A 14,878-nucleotide genomic window follows, 5' to 3' on the forward strand; every position below is an offset into this window, starting at 1 on the left:
CTACTTGAGGCTGCAGACTAAAATGTTTCTCCAGGAAATCCTACTGTCTTAATGCTAATGCTTTGCTAGAGGGAAAAACAACCTTAGCTTGACAATAGCTAGGCCTCCAATATCCTGTGACTCTTCCTTAGCACAAGAAAATCTCATTGGAAACTTCACAGTGACTTACCTCCCCCAATTCCCAAATATATAACTAGTCTCTCCATATGGGTCCTGTCCCCGTGCTTTAAGAAAATCACCTTTTTGCACCAAAGATGTCTTCAAGAATTCTTTATTGGCCGTCAGCTACAGACCACCCCACCATCACCCCAAATCTTCATTAATTTGACTTCTGAAGTACTGTACACAACGGAATGAGGTGTAATTTCCGTTACGAAGAGGTCATGGGAGCATCTAAAATAAGTTCTCCTTTGGAAGCTGATTGAACTTCATGGGGTGTGAAATTAGGGCTCTTCTCGGTTTTTAACAAGGTCCAAAGCAGTTCCCCGTGGGTAGGACCAGCACTTTCCAGTAACCTGCCAGGTGAGGCGTGTCCAGGCTCCGGGTGCAGAAGCTACTTCTGCTCCAAAGCTCCGGGGCACAGAACCCACTCTCAGCTACTGCGCTGGGAGCTAAGGTACCGGGAAGACACTGGGCAAAGACCACAGAGCGAGGAGCCAACAAGGGAACAGGAAAGGGATTTCTAGGCGTGCGCAGCCGCTGGGGGCGGGACTTCCTGCCTCACCCCTCCGACGACTTCTGGCCTTTCCTCAGGTCGGCTCAACCTCTAAGGTTCCGGAGCGGACTTTCGGGGACGAGGTGACAAACTGACAAAGCGCGAGGGGAGGCAACGTCCCCGCCGCATAAACTGGGGGTCACGACTCGCTGACGCCACTCGGGCTGCTCCACGCCGGGGCCGGAACTGGGACCGCGGGCTCGAGTGTCAGTTCTCCCACAGTCCGATGGCGGCGGCCGCGCCTAGGAACCCGGCTGAGGTAAACGCGCGGCCCCCAGGCCCACCCGCCCCGCCCCTGACCCTCCAGGCCCGAGCGCGGGGCGCCTGCTCTCGTCCCTGCGGCCCAGGTCCCGGTGTCCGGGCCGGGGAGGCGCTCGCGGGCGGGGTCCCCGCGTCTGAGCGCCGGCGTGACGGGGTGCGGGAGCGGGCTGCAGGGGAGGGGCCGGCTGGTGCAGGGCTGCAGGGGGCCTGCGCCACCAGCGGGGCACGGCAGGTCTCGGTTCTTTCAGCGAACGCAAGGTGCAGCGGCGCCCGTGAGGCCTGTCACCTGGCTGCCTGACCAGTCCATCCGTGCTGGCGGTGTGCCAGGCGGTGTAACCCAGGTGTAAATAGATAGGCCCAGTCTGGCTGCGGAGAGGACAGATTGCAGGGGTGGGGGCCAGAGGGGGTGGAGGGCAGAGGGGGCAGGGAGCGCAGGAGGGGGTGCCTGCGCGAGTGTATGTCATCGTTGACGGGCCAGAAGGGTCACCGTGGATGTCAGAAGCGGTTGAATTTTGGCCCCGGGTTTGAGAAGGGCCAAGGCAAATTTGGGGTGTTGCAGGTGACAGGAGAAAGGGAGGGGTCCCGGAATGCCTGGGGGCTTTGGTCCTTTGAAGTATAATCTGCCAGTTATTTGACGGGCAAAACTGAGTTTCTTTGAGAACGAAAGAGCACCGCAGTCTGGAACAAGCAAGCTGAGGCTCAACAGTAGGCCAGTCCGGAGGACACGAGAGAGGTAGGCTTTTTGAAAGGGGAAGGGGCTAAGGTGGGAAGGCTGTTAACATCTACAAGTCCCTGAGAGTAAACTGGGAATTGAAAGTATAGTGGCTTCGCGTTGGCTGAGCTGTGGGTGGGTGGTCCCGAAAGCCTGTCTTTTCCCCTCTGGGCTAGTAGAGGAGGTAGTTTCCCAGTCCAAGTTCGAGTGTGTCGTCCTGTCGGGTCTGCACTGATCATGGCGGTAGTGCGTGAGAGCTCCCCCAGCTGCGTCCTCCCGACTCCCTTTGAGTGAGGTTTCCCGTTATTAATTTTCAGCGGTCCTAGCAGCGGAAGGGCTGGACGCTCCCATCAGCTGGACGGAAGGTGGCAGCAGGTTGATTGTCCTTGGAGATCTCCCAAGTTGCTTGGACGTCGTTAAGTCTTAGATGTTCAGAGAGGCGTGAGTGACGTCATCCAGTGGGCGGCGGGACAGGAAAACCCGGGAAACCGGGGCAGGTTTCAGGATGGAAACTTTGAAAAGTGAGGGCAGTTGTGTGGCCCCGGCGGAGGTTTGGATCACATTGAGGAGGGGGTGCAGACTAGGGGGGCAGTGCTATTAGTAGGTCAGAGGGCCTTAGTGAGGTGTGCTGAAGAGTGGTTCCCTGGCTCAGCGCCTGGTTGGGGCTGCTGGGCAGCGCGGGCACAGGCGAAGGAGAGAGAAAGATGTGGCAGATGGATGGGTGGGTAAGGCTCCCGTGGCATGATGGGACAAGAGATGGCTGAGGACACCTAGGAGTAATTGCGGCAAGGTGACAGGGAGTCTGGGGCTGCCCTTTATTCAGTGGTGTAGGGCTTCACCAGAGCTTTGTGGTGCGCTCTTCTGGTGTCCGGGCCGTTTCACAGTCTTGCTGATGGATAAGGTGTGGGGCCAGTGTGGTCACTTGTGAGTCTCTGTGCCTGGCAGGGAGACCTTTAGGGCTGGGCTTTTCACAAAGGTTCAGTGCAGAGTGGAGGGTTGTGACTGTTGGAGGGACAGCACGGGCAGCACAGAAGTATTAGAGGGACTGGGAGTGTCTGAAACGGCTACGTGGCTGTGGGTGTGTGTCCCTGAAGCCAGGATCCCCGGCAGGCGAGGGGGACTTCTCAGCCGCATTTGAGGCTTTCCCTCTGGTGGGATCCACGAGAGTGCTGGGGTCGTAGTGGACCCTGTTTGAATTTGTCACACATCGTTTGGGTGTCATGTGACAGGCACCAGTGTGAGTCAAGGGGGCATCCTTTGGTGTGGGGCAGGAAGCTGTGGGGGCGCAACTGTGGGGTCTGAAGGTGTGAGGGAGATGCAGACTACAGGGTCATGTTCACTTGGAGAGGGAGTGTGAGTGTGAGCTTAGGGTCTCAGGGCCCTGGGATTGGAGACTGACTGGTCGAGGCGGGTCCATAATTGTCTGTGTTTGAGGGCACATTCGGGGAGACTCCACGGGAATTTCCAGGCAGAAAGGATGGCGCTTGGGGGGCCAAACCCAGATTGGCCCCCGCAGATTGCATCTATGCACCCCCTGCCTGTTATTGCTGAGGACCGAACACAGTGATTGGTGGGATGGTGAGGAGACGGTGGCGTTAATGACACCAGGACCTGGTCTTTATCCTGAGGTAGGAGCTGGGGTGGCTGGGGAGAATGGGGTGTATGTGTCAGGGTTTAGATTGTGGGTTCTCCGAGAGAGAATGTTCATGGTGCCATCTGTCCGTTTCATGACAGGGTGGTGTGACCTTTGAGGACATTGCCATCTACTTCTCCTGGAAGGAATGGAGACTTCTTGATGAGGCTCAGAGACGGCTGTACTATGACGTGATGCTGGAGAACTTTACACTTATATCCTCCCTGGGTAAGGCCCTCACCCTCCCCAGTGACCTGGACTGGGCTCTGTATTCCCGCTTTAGCCCCCAACTGCCCATTCCCTAGGGGATGCTTTGTACCTCTTGGGTGTGGACTGTGGGCCCTGCTTGCTCCCCCAGCTTCCGTGGTGGTTGCATTTGTTGCTAAGGCTGGGATGTTGGTGTGCCCTTTTCTCTCCCTTGCCATTCCAGTGCTCTCTGTGCTGAACCCTCATAGGGTTAAAGAGTAGTCAGTCAGTGACGCTAATGGATTGTGCCTTGCTTACCCTCTGACCCACCGGGTCACTGTGTTCAGATCCATGCCTTTTCTATGGCCCCTGTTTTGATACCTTCTTTTGGCTGACATTTCCTTGCCTGCCTCTGCCGGAAATTGCAAGGATTGATTGGGTCGTACTTATAAGGACTATGGGCTACTTCTCAAGACTGTCTTGTATGGTTCTTTTGGTGGTGTTTACATCTCTTCTTCTACCTGCCCCCATCCCTTCCGTTTTGTTGAGGTATGAGCTGACCAGGAAGATTCCATTTTGAAAGTGTATTACATGAGGATTTGATCTGCTTATACATTAGGAAACTAGTTCCAAATAGAAGGTAGTCAACACACCCGATTAGTTGACATATTTGTGGTTAGTGAGAAGCTTAATATCTACTCCCTTAGCAAATTCCAAGCGTACAGTACAGTATTCACAAGTGTAGTCAACATGCTGTTAGGTCCTTAGAACTTAATTAGCTTTAAAAAATTTTTTTACTGTTTTTTATTTATTTTGAGAGACAGAGAACATGTGAGCAGGGGAGGGCCAGACTGAGGGAGGAAGACAAAATCTCAACTAGGCTTCATGCTTAGCATTGAGCCAAGGTGAGATCATGATCTGAGCCGAAATCAAGAGGTGGATGTTTACCAGACTGGACCACCCAGGCGCCCAGAACTTACTCATCTTATAGAGGGAAATGTGTTCCCCTGACCAGGATCTCTCCATTTACCCCATTCCTTAGCTTTTAACTTTCTACCTTCTGGGGGTGTGATTTTTTTTTTTTTTTTAAATTATTTATTTATTTATTTTGAGAGAGAGAGAGAACCAGCAGGGAATGGGCGAAGAAAGAGGGAGACAGGATCCCAAGTGGGCTCTGCTGACAGCAGGGAGCCTGATGCGGGGCTGTGCTCACGAACCCTGATATCTAGACTTGAGCCAAAGTCAGATGCTTAACCAACTGAGTCACTAGGCGCCCCTGATTTTTCTTTTTTTAAAGAATATCTATAAGTGATATCATACAGGATTTGTTTTTTGCTGTATGGCTTATTTGATTAGCATAATGTATTCCAGGTTCATCCATGTTGTGGCAAGTGGCAGTGTTGCCTTCTTTTTTTTATGACCTATTATTTACGTATGTGTGTGTACTAAATGTTCTTTGTCACTGTATTCGTTTATTTTTAAAATACAATTTACTTATGTATTTTAGTTTTTTATTTTTTATTTTTTTTTTTTTTTTTTCAACGTTTTTTTATTTTTATTTGTGGGACAGAGAGAGACAGAGCATGAACGGGGGAGGGACAGAGAGAGAGGGAGACACAGAATCGGAAACAGGCTCCAGGCTCTGAGCCATCAGCCCAGAGCCCGACGCGGGGCTCGAACTCACGGACCGTGAGATCGTGACCTGGCTGAAGTCGGACGCTTAACCGACTGCGCCACCCAGGCGCCCCATGTATTTTAGTTTTTTAAAAGTATGCTCCGTGCCCAAAGTGGAGCTTGAACTCTGAACCCTGAGATTAAGAGTCCGGTACGCCACCACTGAGCCTGCCAGGTGCCCCTTCTTTGTCACTTTAAACACTCACCACACTTAAGGGCGCCTGGGTAAGCCTCCACCTTCAGCTCACATCATGATCTCGCTGTCAGTGAGTTCAAGCCCCGCATCAGGTTCTGTGTTGACATCTTAGAGCCTGGAGCCTGCTTCAGATTCTGTGTCTCCCTCCATCTCTCTGCCCCTCCCCAACTCACACTCTCTCTGTCTCATGAATAAATAAACCTTAAAGAAAACAACACTCACCACACTTCATGGTGTTTCCATATATTGGCTATTGTGAATAATACTGCGGTGGATGTGCAAGTGCAGGTCATTTGTGGAGTTTCTGGTTTTGTTTCCTTGCGATACATACCTAGGAATGGCAACGGTGGCCCATATGGTAGTTCTATTTTTAATTTTATTGTGGGTCTTCCCTAATATTTTCCATAACTTGCCTATTTATATTCCCAGCAACAATGTTCAAGGGTTTTTTTTTCCTCCACATCCTCACCAACATGCTACCTCTTGACTTTTTTTTTCTTTTACTGTTTATTTATTTCTGAGAGACACAGAGACAGAATGCAAGTGGGTTGGGGCAGAGAGAGAGGGAGGCACAGAATTTGAAGCAGGCTTGAGGCTCTGAGCTGTCAGCACAGAGCCTGACGCGGGGCTCGAACTCACGAGCTGTGACATCATGACCTGAGCCGAAGTCAGACGCCCAACCTACTGAGCCACCCAGGTGCCCCTCTTGTGTATTTCTTTGGCTCTGCTGCAACTTGTGAATTTTGTACAGTGGTACTTGTTTTTGCTTTTTGTCTATGCTTTTGATGTCACATTCAAAAACTCACTGACAGGAATTAGGTTAGGATTTTCCATACGTTTTTCCTAGGAGTTTTAGGTTTTGATGTCCCGTGTTTAAGTCTTTATTCAATTTAGAGTTCATTTCCACAAGTGCTGGAAGATGGGGGTCCGGTTTCATTGTTTTGTCATTTGGATAGTCAGATTCCCGAGAGGAGAGTATTCTTTCCCCAGTGTATTCTTGGCATAGTTGTCAAGGATTAATGGATTGTAGATGTGTGGGTTTCCTTCCGGGCTCTTTATTCCGTTGCACTGGTCTGTTTTTATGCTTTAGTGCTGTTTTATGTTTTAGTAACATATTGTTTTGATTACTACAGCTTCGTAATAGAGTTTGAAATCACAAATGTCTGCCTTCAGCTTGGAACTTCTTTCTCAAGAGTGCTTTGGCCTTGAGGATTTGGTTAACTCGGTGCGAGTGTCCCCTGGAGCAGGCAGCTGGCGTCTCCTGCGCAGGGACTGCAGTAGCATCTGCCCTGTGGCTGATAGAGATGCCCCAGCTCGTTTCCTACCCATCTCCTCGTGTCTCTGGTAATAGTCTCCAGCCATCCTTTCTTCGTGCTTCTGCTCTCTTTTATGCTGCACAGTATAGTAGTCCGGCTTAATTGGGCCCTTGAGCCCTGTGAGTCTAAAGTCATTCATAGACAGCTGTTGAATTGATTTTTGTTGGTGTGAAAGATGGCATCTCCTGTTCTACAGTCCTGCCAACATCAGTCACATAGGATACTTTTCTGAGTCTGTTGTGAGCAGAGCAGCTCTGGAATACCCCTGGCCATCTACTTTTTTTCCTACATTATTTCTACCCTCCCTGTGCCCTGTAGTTGCTCACTTAGCGCTTACAGGAAAAGAGTGTTCTGTGTAGCATAGGACGGACATGATGCAGACATGACCATGTGGCTTCACAGGGGGACCATTTCCGGTGAATGGCAGCCGGGGAAGGTGTGCTATCAGGACTGTGTTCAGCTCACACTAGGCAGCTTTGTTTGTTCAACCAGACTTTGGTGCCATTGTCAAAGGCCACACCTCGTTCCTGTCTTTCCTTCTTCACTATTGAGAGTTTGTGTACTTGTGTGTTCTACTCCTTTGGTAGTCCTGTGACTTCCAGCGCAGGGGTAATTGCTGTTTCTCGGGCCTCCGCATCCCACCCATTTCTCTCGCTGGACTTTCTGTTTACCGTAATATTCACCCCTGAACATTTTGCCATGAGATGTTCAGTGTCCTTAAACTGACCGTGAATAGCAGCAAATGTCTTGTGAATGGATTTTCTCACACTCTTCTGTTCAGCGAAACATCAGCAGCCAGAAAGGTCCTACACAAAGCTGTGGGAAGAGATGTAAGGTTTAGATTCCGGCTCTGTTCCTTGTGTCACATCCTAAATTTGTATCCTTCTAGTGAGCGGTCCACAATGCTTTGACTTTAGGGGCCCAGTAACGCAGAGCAGGCACTCCTTCACCTGAATTCCAACTCCACTGTCTGGAACAGCATCTATTCAACTCGTGCCTACACGAGACAGGTGCATATGTGTGACGGGCTTACCCCTCACTGTAGTCACCACGTATTTCATGAGAGTTTCTTTGCGTTCAGGTTGCTGCTGTGGAGCAGAAGATGCGGAGGCGCCCCTTGAACAGAGCGTTTCTGTAGGTGTGTCACAGGCCAGCACGCCCAAGGCAGCTCTGTCTTCCCGGAAGACCCACCCTTGTGACATGTGCGGTCCGGTCTTGAGAGACGTTTTCCGCTTGGCTGAGCACCAGGGAAAACCAAGCAGCCAGAAACTGTTGAGGTGTGGGGCATGTGGAAAACGATTTTACTTCAGCGTAAACTTTCGGCAGCAGCCGGACCAGCATACGGGAGAGAAACCATTCAGAAATAGTGTGGACACGCTCTCTTTTATGAAGGGATATGGATTCCATGATTCAGGAAAGCCCTTTACCTGTACAGAGGTTCAGAAGGACTTCCTGCCTGGCGTGGTTCGTCTGCAGCAGTACGCCATTCATACTGGAGAGAAGCCAAACACAATCAGCCAGTGCAGGGAAACTTTGCAGAGTAGTAAAGGTCATTACACTTGGGGAAAATGCAAGGAAGCCTTTGGTCCCAAGCATACACCCGTTCAGGATCAGAGTGTGCAGCCTGGAAGACCGTGTTTTGTGTGCAGTGAATGTGGGAAAACATTCAGGTACAAATCTTTATTGACTATCCACCAGAGATTCCATACTGCAGAAGGACATCGTGAGTTTGGCAAAGGTGAAAAATCCAATAGGAAAAGGTCTGTCCTTAGTCAAAATGGAAAGGCTCACACTGGGTCCAGGCAGTACACGTGCAGCAAATGTGGTAAATCCGTAAGCCACAAATCTGTGCTCATTCATCCCCAGAGAGGGCACAGTGGAGAAAATGTTTATGTTTGCAGTGGATGTTCAAAATCTTTTAGCCATAGTTCAGTTTTAATTACTCAGAAGGTTCAATCTAGAGAAAGGCGTTATAAGTGTGGTGACTGTACAAAATGTTTTACCTCTATCTCTGCTCTCAGATATCATCAGAGATCTCACACAGGGGAAAGACCTTATCAGTGTAGGGAATGTGGGAAGACTTATATCTCCAGTACTGGCCTCCGTTATCATCGCAGGGTTCACACTGGAGAAAGGCCTTATGAGTGCAGTGAATGTGGGAAAACTTTTACTGCTAGTTCTGTCCTCCATTATCATAAGAGAATTCACACTGTAGAAAGGCCTTATAAGTGCCATGAATGTGGCAAATCTTTTTTCTCTGCGTCTGACCTCCATTATCATCACAGAGTTCACAGTGCAGAAAAGCCGTATCAGTGCAATGAATGTGGCAAGTCCTTTCTCCGAAGAAACAGCCTCAATGTACATGTAAAGGTTCACTCAAGTGAAAGGCCTTATAAGTGTAATGAATGTGGCAAATCTTTGAAGTGGAAGGCAACATTCATTAAACACCAGAGAATTCACACAGGAGAAAGACCTTACAGGTGCAGTGAATGTGGCAAATCTTTTACCGCTAGTTCTGCTCTCCAGTATCATCGGAGAGTTCACACGGGAGAAAGGCCTTATGAGTGCAGTGAATGTGGGAAATCTTTTATCACTAGTTCTGTCCTCCATGAACACCGGAGAGTTCACACTGGTGAAAGGCCTTATGAGTGCAGGAAATGTGGGACATCTTTCTCCTCAACTTCTTCCCTCCGTCATCACCAGAGAGTTCACATTACAGAGAGGCCTTATGAGTGTGGTGAATGTGGCAAATCTTTCCTCTCTGGGTCTGACCTCCAGTATCACCAGAGAGTTCACACTGGAGAAAAGCCTTATAAATGCAGTGAATGTGACAAGTCCTTTCTCCGAAGAAATAGCTTCACTGAACATATAAAAGTCCATTCAGGTGAAAGGCCTTATAAATGTAATGAATGTGGGAAATCTTTGAACTATAAGTCGACATTCATTCAACACCAGAGAATTCACACAGGAGAAAAGCCTTATCTATGCAATGAATGTGGAATGTCTTTTAGTCATAGTCGTGCCCTACGGTTTCATCGTCATTGTCACCTTGGAAGGAGTCCTTATGAGTGTAGTCAGTGTGGGAAATCTTTTACTTCTAATTCTTCCTTCATGTCACACCAGAGAATTCACACTGGAGAAAAGCCTTATGAGTGCAGTGAATGTGGGAAGGCTTTCACTGCTCGTTCTCTCCTCTATTCTCACCGGATTGTTCACACAGAAGAAAGGCCTTATGAATGCAGTGAATGTGGCAAGTCCTTTCCCCGAAGAACTACCCTCAATGTACACATAAAGGTTCACTCAGCTGAACGGCCTTATAAGTGTAATGAATGTGGGAAATCGTTGAAGTATAGATCGACATTCATAAAACACCAGAGAATTCACACAGGAGAAAGGCCTTATGAGTGCAGTGAATGTGGGAAGGCTTTTATCAGTCATCCAGCTCTTAGTTATCATCGCAAGAGTGCACACAAGAGAAAGGCCTTAGGGGTGCTGTGAATCTAGGAAGTCTTTCAGCTAACTCTAAAAACGTACTCAACATGAGAAACTATACAGTAGAAAATGTCTTTATTCTTAACATGATGACCTGAATGCCCATGTTCACTAAAATTTCTATGTTGAATACCCATTCTGAAGGAATAGTATTTTTTTTGTTAACTTGTATTTTTTATTTTTTTAAATTTACATCCAAATTAGCATATTGTGCAACAATGATTTCAGGAGTAGGCTGATGGAATAGTATTAACAGGTGATATCTTTGGGAGGTATTTCAGTTGAGAATGGTCAGGAGTGTGGAACACTCATGAGTGGGGTTAATATCATAATATCTCTAAAGCAAGTTTCCTTCCCCTATCAGTCATGTGCGGTCGCTTGAGAAGATGATCTATAAATCAGGAAGCTGGTGCACCAGTCACAGAACCAGGCCATATGCGGAATGGTAGGTCAGATATACAGCCTCCACAACTGGGAAACTTCTTGTTTGTTTACAAGCCCCCTCCTTTGTGATATTTTGTTAGAGCAGCCTGAACTGAGACAAATGTGAAGAATATGGGTAATCTTTTGACCAAAGATACAGTTTTGAAATCCAAATTGACCTTGGAGCAGGGCCTCATGGGTGAGGTACATGACCATTCCTTTAGTCCAGTGATCTGTCTTCATTCCACGCTCAGAGGTCACACTGCAGAAAGACTTTAAAGTAGCAGAGAAGGTGATCTTTCCTTGCTTCGTGTAATCACAGTGGGGGAGAACCGTTTGCGAGGCAGACACCTACCTGAGTTGAACTTTGTTCACCTGAATGTCCAGAGGGGAGTGACTTCCCATAATTTGAAGCTATTTCAGAAAAATACAGAAGCTGCATTGTGCTTTTGCTGTGTTTGGAGTCATTGCTCAATTGAAATCACTGCCAGTTTCTGTAGCAAAAGTCACTTCACCCCTGCCACTTGCTAGGTTCCCATCATGTGTATCAGCCACCACGCACCGTGCTCAAGCATGCTGACCTCTGCGCTTTGTCATTGGCGACGGACATTGTGGGTAATTGGAACTCCTTGTTCCCTTCTAAGTCAGGACGTGGATGTGACCCAGTGTTGACCCTCCTACCTGAACTGAGTTTGGGGTGTTGTCTTGCAGAGGCTGAGTCTCTTAGGACGTTGTTGGTCTCCTGATGTTTGTGATCAATGTGTGCAGCACCCAAGTCACCACAGGAATGTGGTGCCACGTTTTGCTCTGGTTTATGCATTAATAAATGCCTTTTGTGTTTAGTTACCTTTAACCTTATGTGTTGTATTCACTCAGAGGGGTTGTTTGAGAGCAGAATTGGCGTCTGCCAGCATGAAGAAGTGAACAGATTTCATTGCATCCCAAACTTACCGTGTCTTGGGTAATTGTAAATAAAATAACTACGACAGCAGCCTGGATGTGAATTCGCATTGTGACCCAACACCTTTGTTGTGGGCTGAATCGTGTACCCCAAATTCCTATGTTTAAGTTGTGACCCCCAGTATGTCAGAATGTGACTGTAGTTAGATATAGCATGTTTCATGAGAAGTTGAAGTTTAATGAGAGGTTATTAGGATGGAGTCTTAGTACTTTTAGTATGACTGGTGTCCTTAGAAAAAAAGGAGCTGAGAATAGTGGTACCGAAGGATGACCATTTGAAGACCGAGAAATCCCCATCTCCAAGCCAAGGAGAGAGTCCTCAGAAGAAACTGACCCTGCTGATACCTTATGTCCAACTTCTAGACTCCAGATTTGTGTGGAAGTAAATTTCTGTTGTCTAATCACCTCGTGTGTCGGACACCGTTATGGCAGTTCTGGATAATACAGCCCCCTGTGTTGTATATCTGGCTTCTGTGGTGGATGCCGGCAATTTTCCTGTGCTCAGACGTCACCCTGAAGAGGAAGCATCTCCAGTGGTTATGAAACCATGTCCAGTGGTTGTGGAGACAATATGAATATTTTGCTTGTCCACAGCTGATACCACATACTGCCAGGCACTGTTGAGTGGAATATCTACCCCAAATGCTTCAAAGGAGCCATGTGGCCTGATGCACACTATTCGTGTGTTACACCACAGGGGCAAGGGAACTGTAATTGGTAATCTAGAAGATAGGGTAATGAGGGAATAGAGGAGACATTAGCCACTTAGTGGAGTGTATCTCTTACAAATATGTATCCACGGGTGTTCTAGTGACCGGGCAGGATCAGTGTGTACAGAAATTCTTCACTATCAGACACATGTGTCCTGTGTCCAAGAGGTCACTGTCATAAAATAATCCAAAGGTGTCTGAACTCTCATATCCTCTCTGGTGTTTATGTCTCAAGGCCATCGTGCGAGAGAGGAAGACAAGGGTGGTTTCAGGTCCAGGGAGGTAGCCTTTTTGACACGCCTAGCCAGCATTGTTGTTGGTACCAGCTGTGCCTGTAGCAGATGCTTGTTCTGAAACATTCACCTCCCAAGTAGTCTTCCAGGTACTCCCCAGCCTCCTTGGCTATAAAACCCTGTCTTCCTGAATTGGTGGTGCAGGGACCGACTCCTCTTATGGGTGCCAAAGTCACGCTTCTGTCCCTGAGTCCGTAAATAAACCATTTCTCCTCAAGCTGGACTTCTCAACCTTTTCCCTTGCTTAAGGTTTGGAGGTCACTTTGCGTATACGTCCCTTCCAGGCAATGCTACTATTTTCTTCTCTGGAAGTATACCACTATTTACCCATTCATCTGTTTGGACCATTTGGGTTACTTAGAGTTTTGGCGTTTGTAAACAAAGTGCTCTCTAAAAATTTTCATTACCGTTCTCTATGTGGATAGAGGTTTCCTTTCTCTTGTGGTGTGACTCAAAGCGCAATGCCCGTCACAGGTAGGTTAGTGCTAATATTTTTAAGAAACTGCCAAAATGTGATCTAAACTTCAGTTCTGCATTCCCACCAGCATGTATGAGAGTTCCAGTGCCTCCAGTCCCTGCCACTACTTGATAGTGCCAGTCTGTAATGTCAGCCCATTTCATAAGTGTGTAGTGCTGTTGCCATTGCATTTCCTAGGGGTGTTGATTTTGAGTATTTTTTCGTGTGTTTATTTACCACCTGTCTATCTCCTTTGGTACAATTTCTGTTCATATCGTTTGCCCGTTATCTTTCCGATGAGTTATGGCTATTTCCATTTTCATTTACGAATAAGAAACGCATACAACAATGGTATGTATTCGAATTTTCCTCATTCTTAAATGGTGTGACATTTTGCTGTATGGAGTCATAGTAACAGTGTTAGGCTATTTCTTCACTATTTTCACTCAGCTGCTTTTGTGTCCTGCACACGTGACGGCCCCAAACACCATACATGTGTAAGTTTAGTGTGCATTCTTACCATTATGTCTTCACTTTCTTACATCCAGGCATTCAGAAATACAGAACTGCAGCCCTGCTTTGTAGTGCTTGCCAATTTCCAAAGTGTAAATTCTCCCATCATGAGAGCGGGATATGCTGGGAGAAGGCGCCGAAAAATCTCACTTGGGTGTTTGGTGGAAGACTAAACTTTGGCGTGTGCAGGAGACTTTACAATCCCAGGCGGACAGGAGCTGGGGTGGGGGTGGAGGTGGGGGTGCTGTGAGCCAGCTGCAGGTCTGCACAAGCCTCAGGAGAAGATGTTAATCCTGATTGGCCAGAGGGGAGGGACCTCCCTGAACACCCTGATGGGTGAGTGAAAATATGGCTGGCCTCACCTTAGTGGTGACCAGGTTGTGGGGCAAACCCGCTGGGTTCAGATTGCTTCCTCGGATCCCACCCAGTACCTTGGAAGGATTTCTCACCCTCTAGTGATCACCTCCATGTGATGTAACTCTTTCTTTCTGCAATAGTTGAGTGCATTCCCCAAAGATGAATGCCTTTGGTGCATCTCACCCTGAATCTAGGTTGCCTTACCAGCCCTCCCACTCAGGGGAAGACTGCCGGCGGGAGCACTGCGGCCATTTCTGGCTTCCCCCTCTCCAGGAAGGGCTGGGAGCCAGTGGGGCAGGTAGAGCGTGACTCCCAGGAGAGGTCAGCGTCCTTAGTGTAGGAACCCGCTGAGACCTTTTTTCCTTGGACCCACGCGTGATGGTGGTGTCATCTCAGAGCATCAGCCAGGAAGGGGCCTGCAGGGAGAAAAAGGTGCTGGGTCCCAGGTCAGGAGTGGCACAGGGACAGGGGAGGAAAATGGCACCCCCCGGAGGTGACTTTGGAAGGACCTGCTGGGTTGAGTCCCCTTATGTCCTGTGGAGCTCAAGGTCCCACTGTGGATCCTTAATGCAATGCATTGCCCCGAGCGCTGGCCATTCTTTACCCGGGAGGCGCCTGAGGGACACAGCCCAGTCCACAGGTGAGTTCTTGATTCCCTTCCACGTGCACAATTGTGACCACTCTGGCAGCTCCTCAGGGTGACGGGGTGTGACATCTGGGCTAAACTCATTGGATTAGGTTGTCCAAGATTATGTAAAGGAAAAAACTTCAGGCACAGGTTGGTCAACAAATTATGAGTTTGTTGTACTATAGGGTACAGGGATGTAAGAGCACCAAGCCTGGGGGTCCCAAGTGGACTAGGTTTGGCTGCTCAGCGGTGACAAAATCCCAAGGCAGAGGAACCAGTGGGGGTGAATCTCTTTCAGGGAGGCTAACATAGGGAACACAGTGGACTAAATTCTCAAAGACTGATTCCAAAG

At 48.4% G+C, this 14,878-nt stretch overlaps 2 protein-coding genes across 3 annotated transcripts in view; both read left to right on the forward strand.

Moving 5' to 3' along the window:
- The window catches only part of LOC132691070 (uncharacterized), a 233,498-nt gene that overhangs the window by 38,331 nt on the left and 180,289 nt on the right, over positions 1–14,878 (forward strand). The gene's annotated exons all lie outside the window — the stretch shown is intronic.
- On the forward strand, positions 732–11,461 carry LOC132675116 (uncharacterized). Of its 2 annotated transcripts, none has more exons than XM_078438571.2 (3): positions 732–974; positions 3,423–3,549; positions 7,775–11,461. In XM_078438571.2, exons 1-3 carry the CDS (start codon positions 942–944, stop codon positions 10,189–10,191), a joined length of 2,577 nt encoding a protein of 858 aa, XP_078294697.2. In that variant the 5' UTR covers positions 732–941; the 3' UTR covers positions 10,192–11,461. The 2 variants fall into 2 exon arrangements, with proteins under 2 accessions (XP_078294697.2, XP_078294698.2); XM_078438572.2 differs by lacking the exon at positions 732–974 and adding an exon at positions 2,069–3,316.

The sequence above is a fragment of the Panthera onca genome, chromosome E2 (genome assembly GCF_046562875.1).
Source record: "Panthera onca isolate mPanOnc1 chromosome E2, mPanOnc1 haplotype 2, whole genome shotgun sequence".
Lineage (NCBI taxonomy): Eukaryota > Metazoa > Chordata > Mammalia > Carnivora > Felidae > Panthera > Panthera onca.

Excerpts from the sequence above, each read along its gene's own strand:
- LOC132675116 (XM_078438571.2), top strand. The coding sequence starts at position 942 with ATGGCGGCGGCCGCGCCTAGGAACCCGGCTGAG. Across the intron at positions 975-3,422 it reads CGCCTAGGAACCCGGCTGAG|GGTGGTGTGACCTTTGAGGA; the intron begins GTAAACGCGCGG and ends GTTTCATGACAG. Across the intron at positions 3,550-7,774 it reads TACACTTATATCCTCCCTGG|GTTGCTGCTGTGGAGCAGAA; the intron begins GTAAGGCCCTCA and ends CTTTGCGTTCAG.